Source organism: Orbicella franksi, chromosome 13 (genome assembly GCF_964199315.1).
Source record: "Orbicella franksi chromosome 13, jaOrbFran1.1, whole genome shotgun sequence".
Taxonomy (NCBI): Eukaryota; Metazoa; Cnidaria; class Anthozoa; order Scleractinia; family Merulinidae; genus Orbicella; species Orbicella franksi.
This window is the reverse complement of record NC_138157.1, coordinates 19562131-19579356: the sequence shown is the minus strand read 5'-3', so window position 1 is coordinate 19579356 and position 17226 is coordinate 19562131. Positions and strand designations below refer to the sequence as shown.

Below are 17226 nucleotides of genomic sequence, written 5' to 3'. Positions count from 1 at the left end.
CAAATTTCTTGACAAAATCCATTTTATTTCTTCACTCGTATAAATAATTACTCCTTTAGGAGACAGTTCATTATAAAAAAAATAGCACTTTGGTGTAAAGCTTTTCAGCTAAAACAAAATGAAGATGTCATTTGGATGCCCTCTTTTTGTGGAAATTAAATTTTCATTCAACGGTCTCTCCTTCAGATACCAACTTAATAAACTATTTTATTGTTTAACTTGATTTGTATGCCAAGATATTCGATAACATCATCTCCACAAGTTACAGTTCAGTTACTGCCTCTCTTTTGCAGTAGACAAACATTTTAGTTTTAAAAGCAAAAAATTTCAGTCTTGGATTGTTACTTTGTTTTCGTGTTTTGTGAGTAACACCCAGCATCTCTGACCTTTACCATGTTCATTATCATGTGAATATGAAAGTGATTTACTAAGAATCTGCTTTGACAGAAAAATAATAAAATTGAAAGTTAGATTTTCTTTATTGCTTAGAGTCAAATAGAGATTGTCAGGTAAGGAACAAATAATATTATGCTAATTTTATAACTTACATAGTTGCTTGTGTCCATCCAACAGAAAGAAAATATATTCAATTATTACACACAAGCATTTTGCATATTGCGTAGTGTAGTCAGGTAATATTTGAACACTCTTGCCCTGCCAATCTCTCTTAAGGTAGTGCCTTACAGTGTGTGTTTCAGACTGTCCAATCTAGTGGGTGGCTTGGGTGACAACTGTCTTAAAGCAGAGATTTGACTGTACAGGACTGGTTTACCCTGTAGGGGGGGGGGGGGAGGGGGTACTTGACGCATGTTTGGGTATAGGGGTGTCGTCGAGGGTTTGAAATCCTGACCCTGTTTAGGACAAAATACTCCAAAACCCTACCCTGTGTAGGACAGAGAAACACAAAGAAATGCCCACTAAATATAGTAATGGAAAGTGGAAAATTTTTTTACCGACAACAATAGCATTCTTGTCCAGAAAATGATCTGATGTTGATTGATGACCTTGTAATGGCTGGTTAACGTCTCTCGGCTTGTAATACCACACCCTGTTAAGGACAAGTTCTGACCGTGTTTAGGACAGAGGCTAGTAATTAAAATTGCATACCCTGTTCAGGACAGCGAGGCCAAAAAACCATACCCTGTCTAGTGGCATGTCCCCGTATAGACCAAATAAGGGAGTACCCCCCCCCCCCACCCAGGGTGGTTTACCCTGTAACAATCAGACTGTGTATTGAAAATGTGATATGTTATTGTTAACCAATGTCCATCAAATCCATTGATCCGTAGGTGATCCTGGCTCTAGGCTGTGAGTGTGCACTCCCTTCAGCAGATCATAGGAGGCAAAAATGGCAAAACACCATCTCCCTCTATTGCCTTTTTAACTTCTTGTTCAACTGCTTGCACTCTACTAAATACCCATGCTGGCAAAATACAGCTTGCTTGATCAAATTCCAGTGAACGGATTCTAATCCTTGATGCAAATACAGTTTCACCTCTTCCACACAAATGATTATAATTGGTAAAACACAGAAACATTCAAATTTAAAGAGTGGAGCTGGGATCACGGTACTTGCGCATAAAATCTTGATGGAAGACTTTAAAACGTTCAAATAGAGGTTTTAGGGCATCAATGGGAGGTAAAATTGTCAGCCTGCAAAATGAACAGAGCAAGAAACATAAATATTTATGGTAAAATACTACATCTCTCTTGTTTGATATACCTATTACTTCTCAAAGTGACCCCCCTCTACAAATAACAACACACAGATAAAGATTTCCAAGCGTTCCAAGTTCTGAAGTGTTGGCTTGAATAGAGTATCACTTGAATGCCTTACCTAAAGTGGAAAGTTCCATCCCTCTGTCCAAACCCATTTCCTGGTACAACACAAAGTCCAGTCTTCTCCAGTAACTCCAGTGTGTAAAAACTGTCAGGGTGCATACCTTTGGACTAAGAAAAGGAGATCAGGTGATGGGAAATAATGTTATTCAACATAATACAGAGATATGGACTTCTTTTCTTGGTTTTCATTCAAAGGTTGAAAGTAAATATTCACAGGGTTGTGCTCTAGGAGGGCCTGGGTGAGGGTCAAAAGTAAACATATTCAGGGCTGTGCTCTAGGAGTGCCTGGGTGCCACAGGTGACTACCTTTTGCCTTTGAGTGACCAAACTTACTGTTTTTCATATAAGCTCAAGTGCTTTCATGGTTAGGAACCTAATTGGGCTCCTGGTAATTAATATTTTTTTCTTAGACAACAGCCTTGATTTGCATTTGGTTTGGCTTTGCATATGCTATGCAATTGGCTTATAGGCACTAATGCCTTAAAAAACTTGTACCACTGTGTCATCCAAATCAGAAATTAAACCAAAACGAATCATGACTTGCTAGCACAAGTCTCTGCACTTCATGTCAGCAACATGTATTTCTTTTGAGTCTTAGTCAGTTCACTGGATTGTCTGTGTAATTTGTGACTGGAAAGAGTGATGAGGTATTTTGGTGTTGGTTCTGCTGGTTTCTACCGTTGTGTTGTATCCTGAAGGCTAATGGTACCTTGGTACATTTGAATTTCTGTTTTGTTTCCTTTTAATTTTTCTTGTTTATAAATGAGTAGCTTTAGTTTAATTCTTATTAATGAAGGATCCACTGTGTAGTTGGCTAGGCTGTAGTGGTCTTCCCTGCCTAGTAAACATTTTATGTACCAGTATCTAAGTATTTTAGTTAGGTGAAGTTGAAAAAAATAAATAATGGTACATATAAAACCAAATACCATTGGATAACTATGTTTGACTAGTATCTCATCCAGGGGGAGTACTAACAATCCAATCCTTTACCATACAGCTGGAAACCGGAATTAATTTAAGCCCTTGCAGTTGTGAGCCACCACACCATACAATTCGAGAAGACAGCTGCATTACATGTACATTGCATAATGGTCTGCTTTCCAATGGAAATTTGCCATTAATCACAGCTCCTACTTATGTTTTTGTAAAATTGTAAATGTGGTTGTATGTACACAGGATCTTGATCAGTACTGTTTAAGCAGGAAAAAAAGTCACGAAAATCCTGGGTAAATACATTATGAGATCGAATAACAAGTTGCTTGTTAAAGAATTTGACAAGAAAGATTAAAAGTATTGTTAACCAACGTTTCGATGCAAGACTGAGCAACCTCGTTCCCAGGGTCCTCTCTCTACCTCGAGAAAGTACCCTGGTTGCAGCTGGTCATGTGTCTGCTAGATTTTTGCAGATTCCAGAGATGTGATTAAAGGGAGGGGCTGGAAAATTTACGTTTGTCTCAGCACTGAGCTTGCCTAATCTGAGCGCAGTAGGGAGTGGAATTTGTAACCCTCCCATTGTGGATCGGCAAAAATCACAGCGAAGGCATTGACACATTCGATATAGGAGTTCAATGCATTCAATGTTCAGCTAAAAGGTTAGCTCTGGGTCGCCCTTTTTCTTGACTTTAAGAAAGCCTTTGATTCAATCGAATGGGAATACTTGCACAAAGTCTTAGATGTTGTTAACTTCAAGCAAGATTTCAAAAGATGGGTTAAAGTGTTTTACACGGATATTTCTAGCTATGTTACAAACAACGGTTTTGCATCCCCCTGTTTTAACCTTGAACGTGGAGTAAGACAAGGCTGTCCGTTATCAGGACTCCTTTTCGTTCTTGGAATAGAACTGCTTAATCTTGCAATTCAAAGGAATAGCAACATCAAGGGAATAAAGGTCGGAGAAGAGGAAATAAAAAATACCTGATATGCAGATGACACTACTCTTCTTCTCTGAGATCTAGATTCAGTGCAGATGTTACTTGAGACATTAGAAAATTTCAGAGGCTGCTCACGCTTAGAACTGAATAAATCAAAAACAGAGGCCGTGTGGCTGGGCTGCTGGGCAACAAGGAAGGACACACTATTCGAGTTTCGCTGGCCAGAATATTCTGTTTATGCTTTAGGTATCCACTTCTCCAATGATAGAAGCAAATGTGAAAGTCTTAATTTTGATAAGAAACTAGAAGATTTGGAAAAAATCCTTAACTCCTGGAAAAGGTGGAAACTGACTCTGCTTGGGAAAATCAACATTGCCAAGTCACTTGGGTTGTCTAAACTAATATACAATGCTTCAGTTTTATCATTACCTGAAAATTTCAGCAAAAGGGTTGATAAAACCATATTGGATTTTATATGGGATAACAAACCACATTATAAAATTAAAACAAATACATTAATTGGAGACAAGAATGTGGGTGGATTAAAAATGAGTGAGCTTGAGTTGATGAATAAAGCCTTGAAAGCTTCATGGGTGAGAAGATTTAATACAGAAGTAGATGTGCCGTGGAAAATCATCCCAAATTACATGACTCGACACCTAGGTGGTTTTAAGTTCCACCTACCAACGAAAATCGAATTATTAGTTAAGGAGTGGAGCCTTCTGAAATCCAAAAATTATATAAATGGCCTTTTTCTGTTATGGAAAATACAAAGTTAATAATGTTTCAATTCATGGTAAACCACAATATCATCTACACTACAGACAAACTTAAAAGAGCCAACATAATAGCTGATGATATATGCTATTTATATATAAGTGAACAGCATACAATCCAGCATATGTTTTTAAAGTGTTCCCATGTAACTTTATTTTGGAATGAATTTTTTTGACTGGTGGTCGCGAATCACAAGTGAAAACACTCAGTTACCAGACTCAACAATTTTATACGGTCCTACAAACCCACTCAAGCACCATCAACCCCTAAGCTTGGCTTTGTTTGTGGCAAAATACTTCATTTATAACTGTAACCTAAATGAGCAATCTTTACTCTTCTCGCTGTTTAAGAAACAACTTCGAGAAAACATAATGACTGAAAGGTACATTGCAACAAAAAACAAAAATGCCAAGCTCTTTAGTGAGAAATGGAAATGCCTTATATTAAAAGATTTTGTCCCAGAAATTTTGCCACCACCACCGTCTCAATAGGACAAGTTAATTTACTTACTTTGTGTCAATGTCACAGTTTTCAAATTTCTAATCAGTAGCACCTTGCATTAATTTATTTCAATATCTATTGTAGTCCTCAAAGTGCCGTAGTTTTCTTCTTGTGTGAAATTTACTTTACTCTATGTTTCATTGTACTGTAAGTGTTTTCTTCCTGAATGAATAAATAAATAAATAAATAAATAAATAAATAAATAAATAAATAAATAAATAAATAAATAAATAAAAAATTTACCTGAATTTTCCCTGTCGATAGTTGGATGGTCTTTGGAATTTGTGGCAGTGAAAAAATTTGCCAAAGAACTTGGAAATGACGACCACCACAATAACTGGACCACACAGTGAATTTAATTTAATTTTTCATTCGGCAAAATTGCAACAAAGGTATTTACTCGTTCCGTTAGAGTTACATAAGTTGTATGTTTGCCTACAAAGGTAGTTTTGAATTTGATTGAATTACTCTCATCGACAGTTTGACGGCCATCCCATGTTCTTACGGCAACTTTCATCCAATCGAAAGTTTGCCGGTCATTCGATTCTCTTACAGTGAAAAATTTTATGAAGATCTTGAGAACAACGACATCGGCTGCGTGTTTGCAAAATCCAACGACTTTCGTTTCAAAACTGTTGAGCGGTAAGTCCAATTTTTGGTTGAGAGACTACCTTCTTATTAAATTGAATGCATCCAATTGAAAATTTGACAGTTATTTAATTCCTGTGCTGTGAAAAACTGATTAAACTAATCTGAAGCAGGCTGTTCACGGTTATTTAAAAAAGTAGTGACAAATAAGCAAACTTCCCTCTCAATCAATATCTCATACTCATGGAAGTTCAGACAGAAACGAAGCACTGGTCAGGCAGGATCTCTGACAAATAACTTGCTGAACTTTCAAAATAATGTCTGTAAGGCAGAGCAACTTTCACCTCCATAGACAGTGTTGACAAAATTAAGTTGAGGACCCACCCTCTGTGTGGCTTTGGTTGGAATGCATAGTCACATGACCAGCCGCAACCAGGGTACTTTCTCAGGGTAGAGAGGTAGGACCCTGGGAACGAGGTTGAAGACTGAGGTCTTTAATGTTAATGTCAAAGTTGTTATTTACAAGTTGCAATCCATTTTAAACTCAACTTGGATATAACAACTTTGACATTTACATTAGCGACCTCAGTCTTGAGAATGATGCTTGATGCATCAAAATGTCAGTTAACAATACTTTTAATCTTTCTTGTTAAAATGGTAAAAATATTTGTTGAAAAGATGCAGTGAGCAAAGAAAAGGCAATATTAGAAGTTAATGCCTGCTGAGGACCCTACATAAGTGTGTTCATACCTTGGCCTCTTCTTGTGCTTTTCTAGGGATAAACACTCGAGGAAACGCATACATGGCTCCCATCACTTCATTGCACTGAAAGCCATCCATTGAGTTGAATGTCTCTGCAACTAATTTAGCTCTGTCTTTGAATGACTGAAGAACTGCTGTTTTCTCCTGAAAATGGCAGGACATATCAACACCAAGTTATCCTCACAATATCAGGTATAGCCATAGTAGAATAGAACTCATTTCCCAAAGGAGAAAACTTACACTGTTTCAGGACACTCATATAACACTGTCTGTTTTTTATATTCTTCAAGGTGTCATTCAGACATGAATGGCCACTTGTACACATACATGTAAATCAAGTTTACAAATAAACTTACTGTGTGATAGGACAGGCACACAGGAATACATGATCTTTAATAATATGTGTGGGTAGATGTTGGAAAATTCAATTCTCAAAGGCATTAAATTTGGACAAAAAAATGTACTGCTATTAAAAAATATTTTCTGCACTGTAGTCTGGCACTTACTTTAATAAAAGTGTCATAAGACTCATCTCCAGGTTGAGGTGGGCTCACTAAGCAGTCCATCATTGCCTGTTTTAACAAATCAGTTGAAAGTATATTACACATTATTTTGGTCACAAAGGTTACATGTGGTGTCAACTTTGCTGCTGTCACCACCAGTACTATGATGACCTTCACTGAAACCACAAATTTAATCTGAAAATCAATGTCATCACTATCATCCGTGATTGGCAAAGTACTTAAGTCACCTTCAAGCAGAGATTCTGAAATTTCTGACTGTTTTTCAGTTTATTGTCAGAAAGAAATAACTAATTTTTTGGTCTGCTAGTTATTCACTGTTTGTGTAGTATACACTAAAAGCAATTGAAGGCTTTTGTGCAAAAAGGGCGTATATAGCATTTTGGGTCGATTTTTATTTTTTGCAGGATCGAGCTAATTTTTGGCAGACTGACTTGTTTTGACATGAAAAGCATCCTTGCGTAATTGTTTTTGTTGATTTGTGCTTCGTTTTCGAAAATAACATATGCAAAAAACTCAGTTTTCCAAGGGTATCTTTTGGAGATCTTTTGTTGAGCAAAAAACAAAAGAAACCTTTGTTTGGCTAAACGATGAAGTCACCGAAGCGTGGTATTTGCCGCTAGTTTTATTATTCAAATAATTATGCAATTCCTTTACTGTTGCTTCATTAGCGCAAGTGAATAAGGCGCTGAACAGGCCGGATTTGAGTTCGTTTTGTTGTGACACCAGTTCGAAACGAGGTCAGTCGAGTTTTTTTTTCCAGTCTATTTCTCTACTTCTTTCAAAAATCAAAACATCTATTTAAAAAAAAACCGTGCTGTAGAAACTGCTAAAATTAACCGTTTAAGTTTGCGCCATGTCAGAATCCACATTGGAAGGATTTGCCCCAAAAGATGCTGCTCAGAAAACTGAGTTTTTTTGCATAGTTACATTATTTCTTGAAAACAAAGTGCAAATCAACAAAAACAACTACACAACGATGCTTTTCATGTCAAAACAAGTCAGTCTGCCAAAAATTAGCTCGACCCTGCAAAAAATAAAAATCGGCCCAAAATGCTATATACACCCTTTTTGCATGAAAGCCTTCAATTATTTACCTCAGTGTTTGTGAAAGTGGTGGCATTGCAGCTCAGCATCCACCACTATTCCCCTTCACTTTGGTGAATAAATTATTGTTACATTTGCCAGGTGACATTAAAAAACAACGAGACGGAAGATAAAAATAACACCGTCATCCTGTTACCTCCATCTCAACATCCATTAACTTCACCTTTACTTCTCAAACTCATTAATAATTCATCAAGTTAAAACAAAGAAAATCACAAACATGAAGGAGGTTTGGATACCCGGTCTTATTTAGCATACATTTTGATTATCTTACTTCTCCATTTACTCCTTAGTTTTTGTTTTGATAGAGAAGATACATCAACAGTGTTCATCAGCTATCCAAACACCCCATATTTTGTCAAAACTACTCTGCTGCATGTCGTATTTTCAACTTTCTTATTGGTATTCAGATATCCTGATGAAACACTGTCTCTTGTGTTTGATATATTACATAACAAATATTCAGTTTTTTAGGAGTAGTCATATCATGAGAACCAAGGACCTGACCATCTTGCAAAATTCCCTTAAGCGGAAATTAATGGAAAATGAATGAAAATCTGAAATTCTTATGCTGGTATTGTGACAAGACTAGGGAGGCTCACCTGGCCAGTTATACAAGAACAAAGCTTGGCTGACATCATCTTTTTCAACTGGAACCTAACTTCGTCATCCATTCCAACAATTTCCATATACCCACCTCTGAAGCCACACCTAACAAGACATTAAAAAAAAATTACGAAAAAAACAACATAAAACAAAAACAAAACAAAAAAGAAGGAAAAACAAGGTTTAAAAGTTTACAGTGAAATGTAGATCAAGGGTGTAAAAAATGTCATGATAGGGGACCGAAGAAGAACAAAGTATTTGTAACCTTCCCTAAAGTTGTTGAGATGACACTTGACAAAATGCATGTAAGGCTTACCCCTGCCTGCAAGTACACAATTCAGTTGTTATTAGCGTAGGAAGACAATAATTCACTTACTCTCCTAGAAATCCTTTTGATGTAGAATGGAATGAAATGAGTTCAAAGTCCTCATAATCAGGGCCCAGATCTCGTAAGACCTTTTTGAATGAGTGGAACTCCTTTCCCTCTCCATATACATTTGCCTGGTATACCTAAAGGAATATAAAAACTGAGTCATCTCTATGTGACTGAAAATGAAATGTAACAGTGTCGGTGTGGTTTAAAAAGAAGCAAGAATCTGTCTCATTTCTGAGAATCAAAGAATCTAGATAGGTGCTGGTATGTGCTGTCTCTTTTTTCTAAACATAAAGTCACAAAGTCCCCTAATTTTGGGTCTCCTGAGATGGGATGCTAATGAGCCCAGCTACAGGTCACAAAATTTTAAAGTGGTTTTATTGTCGGAAAAATGTTATCTGTAGGTGTTTTGTGTTTCTAGCCATAAGCTACGTTAAGTGTAAATTTGGTCAACTGACCTTTATTTCCGTTTATCTACCTAACTTATGATCTTTCGAGTAAATAATACCTTACTTGGCTCACTGTCTATAGTTATAGCCCCTATAGTTATTCTGGCAGGAAGACAGTACTCTATTTATTTTTATTTCTGTAGACTGTACATTTTTGTATGAATGAGTACAAATAAAGGCTTTTGTTGTTGTCGTTGTTGTTGATAAATAGCTTAGCAGGGCAGCCAGCCAAGATCATAACCTAGACATTGATTTTTGACAATTCTGCTCCCAGGCAGAAGCACTGTGAGAGTAAACTGTCTTGCCCAAGAACACATCACAACAACACATAAACAAGGTCTACTGATTTGGCAAATACAGTTGAAGCCAGCCTTATGGTCACCCTGTTAATACGGCCACCTCGTTATTACGGCCACTTCATTCTAGCCTGAATAAAAACTCAGTCAGTCATTTTCTTATTTAAAGAACCCCTTTAATATGGCCAGATTTTTGTGGCCCGTTGGTGACTGGATTAACGGGGTTCCACTGTAAACATTTATTTACACTGTAGCATATTTACCTCATCTGCAAGTAGAACAAGTTTCTCTGCCTTGCAAAACTTTATGATGTCCTGGATGTTATCATATGACAGAACTTGACCTAACATCAGAAAAAGGAAAAGCAAAATTTAAAAATCATAAAATTAGTTGAAAACATATTGAAAATATGCTTCCAATATCAAATTAACGTGCCTAACCTAGAACAATTTTCAAAAACTGATTTTGCATTGATTCAGCTTTGGAAACGTGGACAAGATCAGACTGAACTTAACTGCTAGAATTATTTATTACAAAATACTAAGTTCCTACTGGTTACACTTTGTTTTGCTTCCTGTTAATCCATTTATGCCCAAGATGAAATCATTAGTAAGATTACCTAATGTTCAATTTTTACCACTCAAGCTTAAAAGCCCACAGATTTCAAAGAGGACTTGGCTTGACGATTTACACACTCATATTCTCTCAAATACAGGTAACAATATGTAGTGGAATTGACAGAGGAGAATTCTGATCTTGACCACAACAACTTTCACTAGCTAAGACCCACTACCTGTTGGATTGCCAGGATTTATGACGCACAAGGCACGAGGAACACAATGAGGTCTTGCCTCATTTAAAGATCTCTTCAGCTCATCCATGTCTAAGCTCCATCCATTATCTTCATCAAGATAATAGTTTATCTGTAGATGAACAACAAAATATCTTTTAAAGGTTGTGTCAGAATATGAGATCCAGCAACAGTTATAAATTTTTGATATTCAATCCATAGTCAGTTTGAGACTTGCTCAATTTATGGTTGAAATCCTCTGTTTCACAATATTCATTTTCAGCAGATCTGTCTAGCCATGTCTGCTTTGTTGAATTATTTTTTTCCTAGGCTCATCTACCATATCAAAATGTAGAAAGAACTAATTAATTGATTCCTTCAGTCAGTTATTACTGTGCTATATAACAAACTCTCTCGCATTTCAAAACAACATTTGTATTGTTTGTTGGCTAAAACACATTTGAAGGTAAAAAAGAAGTAAATAAACATAGTCTGTGGTTGCAAGATTTAAATGCCGTAGGGTTTCAAAATGGGAGGCCCTACACACTGTACCTCTCAAAGGGAAATAACCAATGATTTCAGTTTATTAAAGAGCTGGAAATTGGCAAAACGTGCTATTTCAAGCAGATTCGAATAAAGTTGCTATCTACTTTCTCTGAAATCTTTGCAGTTTTGACCATCTGCTTAAAAACCTATCTGAAACAGCTGGATCAGGACAAATGTTGATGGTAGTTATGATGATGCTTGCAAAATAGAAGTGATCAGCTAACAGGCATGATAACTGATGGTTTATTTATTTATAATCTTATTACCAATTACCTGGTAGGAGTTCATTTCAGACAATGTTGCTGAGTAGAGGGGGTACTGCGGAATTGGGATCATGATGCCGGCTCTACCATTACCAGTGTTGACACTTGTCTGGAGTAATTTTAGTATTGCCTAAAAATAAATGGCCATCATCAATGGTGAAATAGATACAATAAAGAATTAATAAGATGGTTTCCGTTGAACATTTCAGCAATAATGGCAAAAATAAAGTTACAAAAAAACCCTCATAGCATGGTAATATTTTGAATACAGTTGAGAACAATTAAGCTCTCAAGCTGACCCCCTGAGAGAAAATTTACCCACATTTTTTACACATGAAGTTACCCACATTTTAATAAAAACGGACATTTCGAGTCAGTTCAAAACATTAACTTTCTCATGAATGCTTGAGAATTTGATCGTGGGGTGACTTAAAAAAATGAATTAAAGAGATATGTTGTGAATAGGATTTTAGTAAATAATTTCTGCACTTATTGTTTGATCTTTGGGTGGAATCCGTCTTAACATTATTTTCATTGTTTATGCAGGAAAACAGACTTAATCCTGTATGAGAACACTGGAAGATGTCAGGAAAAGAATCTAAATCTCACACAGATATTATGTCACTCAGAAGTGATTTGGTTTTGTGTGCTCCTTCTGATAAGCACTCGTTTCCTAATGATTGCCTCGTACCAGTAAGTGTCTACTTTAAAATATGACAATCACGACAGACTGAGAGTGAGAGCAGACGACAACTAGTGAAGAGTCCAAGCTGGCAGGAGGAAAGCTGTTTGGTTATTTCACAAGTGTATCTAAGGAGCTGAATTCAGTTGCATTCAAGAGCAGAATGACAGACTTAAACCTGGGATTAGCCAATCCCAGGTCTTGTGCTCTCACCACTTGACCATATTATACTGAAGTCATTATCATATGTTAATTGTGAGTTGTCTCTTACCCTAATTGCCTCGCTAGCACCACTTGTGAGATAAATATGGCTAGGATTGGAAGCATAGCCATCACGATCACTGATGTATTTAGCCACATTATTTCGAATACCCTCCAGACCTTGAGAATCTGAGTAAGCTCCTAGAAGAGTAAGTAAGAGTGAGTAAGCTCCAAGTAGATAATCTCTGATTAATTTCCGTTACAGTAAAACCAATTTCATGAGTCGCTTAATGTTTTGTTATATGTCACTGAAAAGTGACTCATACATGTGGGTGTGTATGGGTTATACAGTGGAACCTGGTCACCGATGGACCACAAAAAATCTGGCCTTATTAATGGGGTGGCTGTATTAAAGGGGTTCTTTAAATAAGAAAATAATGAGGGGGCCATATTAACAGGGTGGCCATAAGGCGGGTGAAACAGAAAAAAAACATAAAAAAAAATCTAAACCAGAGAGATTTCAATTTTTTTCCCAAAGGTGTCTCTTGTTGACCTATCCCCTCCAATAACAGGTGCTGTTTTCACAGCTGACATGTGTGACTTTTCTTCTTGGTGTGAGTGAGTAGGACAATGAGAACAACACTCACCACCAATCTCAAGACTTTCTTGTTAACCCTTTCATTTACTGAAACACCAGTTCTCCTCAATGATTACCGTATATTCCCTATAATGCTACCTCTGTGAATATAAGCTGCTCTTCATCAAATAATGATGATTTCTTTTTTTCTCGTTTAAACATGATTGAGCACTAGACCATGAATATTATCAGGGAATATTAGAATGTTATTAAGTACTAAAGGTGTAAGAGTTTAGGATGTAAGTTATGTTAATTAACCACCAATAATTTACTAAGAGATTTTAATAATTAGTTTGTAACAACTTACCCATACTGGAGCCCTTTGTGTGACTCAGTATTTTTCTGGCTTTTTCTTTTGCATCAGACGGTATATCAGGGCTGTTCAGAAGTTCTGGACACACGCACATAGCAATAACCTAGAATAACCAGCAAACTTGTAATTTGTAATTGCTAAGATCTACCTAAGATCGAATCTTATCAGATCCACTTTGAAAGAGATGTTTGAAGTAAAAACAAGGGTATCACATTACATGTACAGGGTTGTCATCAAGTTTCGAGTCACCTGCAGCCTTGTTCTCCACACCCATAAACAAACTTGCCACTTTGTGGTTGAATTCTATCAACAACAGGCAATTTCACCCATAGCGTCAAGGGAAAATCAAACATACTCAGCCTCAACAAGTGTTACAGGTTATGGCTCTTCATGACAACCCTGATGAACATGTACATACCTTTGTGAGGAAAACAGAAGTACCAAGTTACAAACATTGGTGTGAAAAGTAAACTAATCACATTTGCCATACTTCAGTGTATTCTTGAAAATCAATGGACAACACTAAAGTTAAATTTTAAACCTGTCCTGACAATTGACCAGTAATTGTAAATTACCGGTATTTTTGAACCTTGAATGCAGAGACACACATTAAACATACACACTGCTTAGATTATATGTTATAAAGGTTTCTGCCATTCATATTCAACAAGGGGGAAAAGCCCTCTCAACTAGCTGATTACCAAAGTCAACACTGACTAGGAGTGAATGGCAAGGGTGGAAACCTGTGTGACCATGTTTCAGAACTGTACATTGCACTCTGAGCTATCTGAGATTGAAATGTGTAATGTGTAAATGTGTAAATGTTTCAGTCATCTCCATGGTTGTCTCTTGTAATGATGACTCCGAAACAGCCCTCTAGTCTTAGAGGCCCTGGCCTGAACATAAAGACATGCAAACCTGGCGGGGAAAAGTAAGTGGCTTCATTCCAAGGGCATGAGCATCTCCAATGTTTGCTTTTATAACTTCCTTGAAAGGCTTCTGTGCACCCTATATCAACCAAAGAAGAACAGTAATGATACATAGCACAGGAAATAACCCAGGTCCAATAACCCGGGGGCAACTAAATTTTGTTAATGGGCTAGTGAAAATAGAAGATCAGTGAACCGTGAAAGGATTGCTTCGTTTTCGGTGAAACGTGATCTAGACCCTCCCCGGCAACACCCCTTATTACACTGCAATGAGTTTGTAGGATAGACAACCGTGCGGTTAATGCTGCACATGTGTAAAAGTTAATATTTGATATTTCACAATAATTAAGCTTATATTTTGTCTTAAAGAAATTAAGGCTTAAGTGCTCTCAAGTTTAATGAACTTGATGTGCGTTTCACAAGCTAGAAGTTAAGACTTAAAAATTACTTGATCATGTCGATTGCATTATGAAATTTGCTGTAACATCGATTAAAACAGAAATTTAGAATTGTGTGAAATAATTCTTGTGTACTGTACGAAATTTTCACAATATTTGGTGATTCACAGTTTTGTTTTACAAAATATAATTTTAGCCTATGATAAGCTTGTACGTGTTCAATCGTGTTAAATCCTTCCCTTGAAAATTACAAGACAGTACTGATCTCTGGCGTCTTTCAAATAATAATTTCACCGTCTTGTTTTCAAATAAGTCGTTACTGAAACAATTCAATATAAGATCATACCTTCATTAGCTCTTTCTCCAAAGCCGAGGCGCGCTCTACAATCGCTCCTCTGACGGCATATTCGATCTGCTTTACGAATGGATTCATCGTCTCTCCAGTGAGGATCTTGACGTTGGAACATTGTCCGTTTACTAGAGAGAAGGAACGAATATGAACTGGCGCGATCAAAGAACTTTTCCTAAGCAAGCTCGATATCCGAGCAGACGCCATGGTCTGTTTAAGAAACTACTGTACTGAATTGAATTATAAATGACGACTGGTTGATGCACCGAATACCTGCTTTGGCCATTGTGAACACTCGGAAATCTTCGGATTATACGTTTCTTGTACAATTTTCCTTCCGAAGTGTTAGTAGGTGAACAACTCATGCAGACAAATGACAGCACAACTACCTTACAAACATGTAGAAACTCTAAATGTGCAACACACTTCTTTCAAAATCAAACGTTTGTAGTCGTCAATCTTTCGATTGCCAATCGGAAATTTTCGCGCCACCATCGGTGGAAAAACCCTCATCCCCATTCCCCCGCGTATTTTTAGTGAGAAGCAGTGAAGCAGTCTGTGAAGCAGTCCGTGAAGCATGATACCTCATATAATTATTTATTTCCATTTGATATAAAAAGTTCTTTTCCCCCGATTAAATGAGAAGCTTTAAGGGATTTGCAAAGACAGTAGTTTCGTAACCTACCGGTTACAAAACACCATAGAATTTCTCGTATGTGGGCTTGCGTTACTTGATACACTTTTTGCACTCAGACGGCCAGACATGACGTTGCTGGACGTAGATCCGGAGGCCGCGGTCAAAATATTATGCAATATAATGAGCCATACAATCCTGATTTATAGCTTTCTTTTCACTATTTGTAATATTTCGAATCTACCCTCATTAAATATGCAAGGTTATTTAAGGTACAAAGTCTGTAATGTTTAACATCTTCTCACCTAAAAATTTCACAACGACGAAATTTGATGACGCCGTGAATAGGGGTTCTTAAAGTTGAAGACGATGATTTGTAAACACTTTGCCGGTTGAAATAGGATATAAATAACCTGAATTTGAATACAGAACGCTCTTTTCTCTGACCAAATAAATGTTGAATTGCATAACCGATTTAAAATGCCGGGCGCGTGGGGTCCTGTTTATGCTTATTGAAATGCTCCTAACAGTTGTTACAATTAGCGAGAAACTTAGAACCATTTTATGACGTTTTGTTCATCTGCGCACCAATGTCGCACGTAGAACTGTAAAGAAGCGTAAATATTGAACGAAACATTTCCCTAGTGTGGTTAAATTTACAGTCAAAATCCTTCGCTTGGCTTAACGTGTTGACATTACTGCTGTTCGTTAAGCGTTGTTTTCAAAATCGATCTTTTAAAAAGTGCGTTCCTTTCTGGTTGTTTCAACAGTGAACCAAGTTTGAGATCGACAAGCAATTTCACAATGAAATGAGATTTTGAGACGCTACGAAACTTAAAGTACTGAAACCCGAAGCAATAAATACACGTCTTTCACACCACATATGTTTAATCCCCGGCGCTTAGGGAAAAGAAACGTTACTAACTAATTTACTCACCTAGTGGTCCGTTTTGTAATCCGTTTTGACTCATTTTACTCTGTTGTCTTCGCAATCGAGGGAGTTTAACACGTCGTTACCTTAACTCGCTGGGATAGGACAGGTTGTTTTGTAACAACGTGGCTTATGAAGTAAGAACTTACTCGTTCCTCCGCAACCGAAATAGGTTATTATGAAACACGAGACTAACGATCGTCACCTTCCGTGTGCATGCCGTGACGGCCGTGACTGTCACGTTCCTGCCATGACGGCGTCACATGAACAAAACAGACAACTTCCGTCTCGTAAACAATACAAATTTGGTAATAGACAGATGATAGACTAGCTTGTGTACATCCGCCCTCTTCCGGTCCTCTCAATTTTTTCATGGAGGGGGCGGATGTACGTGAAAGAATGCTTGGCATTTTTTAAAATCCGTATTCATCGGTCATTTTAGACGCCAAAGACTGGGAAAATAGTTTAACTCATTCAAGTTTAAATTGAAATTAAACAAATGAGACTGGAACTTGTTTTACTGTTTTTTTATTTAATCACGTCAGATGAATATAATAATTAAAAAAAAGAAAACATAAAAAAAGAAAACATAACCTATTCAACATACATCTACAACTACATTTGTAATCTACAAAGGGATTAACCAAATACATGTATTATATACCTATACCAAACGGCTATAACAGAGATCTGACAAGCAGTTCTTTGTTTTCGAGATCCCATATTCTTCATGATCATCCAAAATCACACTTTTTGTGATGACAAAACAGAAATGGTTACCAGTGGCAGATGACATCAAGTTCATCCAACCGGATGTGCGATTCTCATTTCCGCACTCTGGGGTGCTCAGCACCAGTAAA

The 17226-nt window shown here is 37.0% G+C and overlaps 1 protein-coding gene across 3 annotated transcripts; it reads right to left on the bottom strand.

Moving 5' to 3' along the window:
- Positions 1–14: 14 nt before the first annotated feature.
- Positions 15–16584, bottom strand: LOC145466563 (alanine aminotransferase 2-like). 3 transcript variants are annotated; one of them, XM_081450275.1, is made up of 14 exons: positions 16373–16584; positions 14799–14929; positions 14044–14133; positions 13120–13228; positions 12246–12376; positions 11303–11422; positions 10487–10616; positions 9957–10036; positions 8952–9085; positions 8572–8680; positions 6848–6913; positions 6330–6485; positions 1838–1950; positions 15–1653 (listed from the first exon to the last, which is right to left on the bottom strand). In XM_081450275.1, exons 1-14 carry the CDS (start codon positions 16404–16406, stop codon positions 1545–1547), a joined length of 1512 nt encoding a protein of 503 aa, XP_081306401.1. In that variant the 5' UTR covers positions 16407–16584; the 3' UTR covers positions 15–1544. The 3 variants fall into 3 exon arrangements, with proteins under 3 accessions (XP_081306401.1, XP_081306402.1, XP_081306400.1); XM_081450276.1 differs by lacking the exon at positions 16373–16584 and adding an exon at positions 15075–15795; XM_081450274.1 differs by lacking the exon at positions 16373–16584 and having other exon boundaries at positions 14799–15064.
- Positions 16585–17226: the final 642 nt, after the last annotated feature.